Raw genomic sequence first — 690 nt, 5'->3', positions numbered from 1 at the left:
ACTCAGGGTTGTTGAGCGGGTGTCCTGGAAAACACACACACACACACACACACACACACACACACACACACACACACACACACACACACACACACACAACTGGCTGACTGTCCCGGGGAAAAGCAGCGGGACCAGAGCGCAGTGTATCCGGGCTGTCGCAGGCGAAGGCAGCGTGGCCCGCGCACAGGGTGTGGGGGACACCCCTTTGGGGCACATCGAGCGCTCTTGGTCTCAAGGCTTCAGAGTGAAAATGCCCCTCGCTAATGTGTCCCCAGACGTTAGGAAGCACGGTTTGGAGCCAGGAAACGAGGCCTCCCTGACCGGGTTCCTGGCTGGGCCTCCAGAGCACCTGCTTTCCACCCCACCCCGCCCACCCCCGCCCCTCCCGGAGGTCCCCCGGGCTGGCCGCGGGGAGGGGGTGGCGCCCGGAGCGCCCACTGCCAGCGCGTCCCGGGGAAGGCTGCGGCGCGCTCCCCACCTGGGCAGGGGCACCCGCCCGGGCCCCGACGGGCGCGCCGCCAAGGGAGGGTGTGGGAAAAGAGTTTCACTAGCATTCCCATTCATTCATATAATAGATAATGTTCTCGTGCTTTTATGTATTTCTGCCTAATTTGGGTGTTTATCGCTTCCCTCACTCACCCTGCATGTACGTGTTTAAAAACTATTTGGCCAGACGTAAGAGTTTTCCAT

The 690-nt window shown here is 61.0% G+C and overlaps 1 protein-coding gene across 1 annotated transcript in view; it reads left to right on the top strand.

The window, feature by feature from the left end:
- Positions 1-250: 250 nt before the first annotated feature.
- Positions 251-690, top strand: part of SBSPON (somatomedin B and thrombospondin type 1 domain containing) — a 28843-nt gene continuing 28403 nt past the window's right edge. The window contains exon 1 of the mRNA XM_021713106.1: positions 251-530. Coding sequence (XP_021568781.1) covers positions 251-530 — 280 coding nt within the window. The remainder of the gene's footprint in view (positions 531-690) is intronic.

This window comes from Carlito syrichta, unplaced genomic scaffold (genome assembly GCF_000164805.1).
Source record: "Carlito syrichta isolate Samal-C Ts95f unplaced genomic scaffold, Tarsius_syrichta-2.0.1 Scaffold304212, whole genome shotgun sequence".
NCBI classification, from domain to species: Eukaryota; Metazoa; Chordata; class Mammalia; order Primates; family Tarsiidae; genus Carlito; species Carlito syrichta.
The sequence above is the reverse complement of the archived record's forward strand: the minus strand, read 5'-3'. Positions and strand labels throughout refer to the sequence as shown.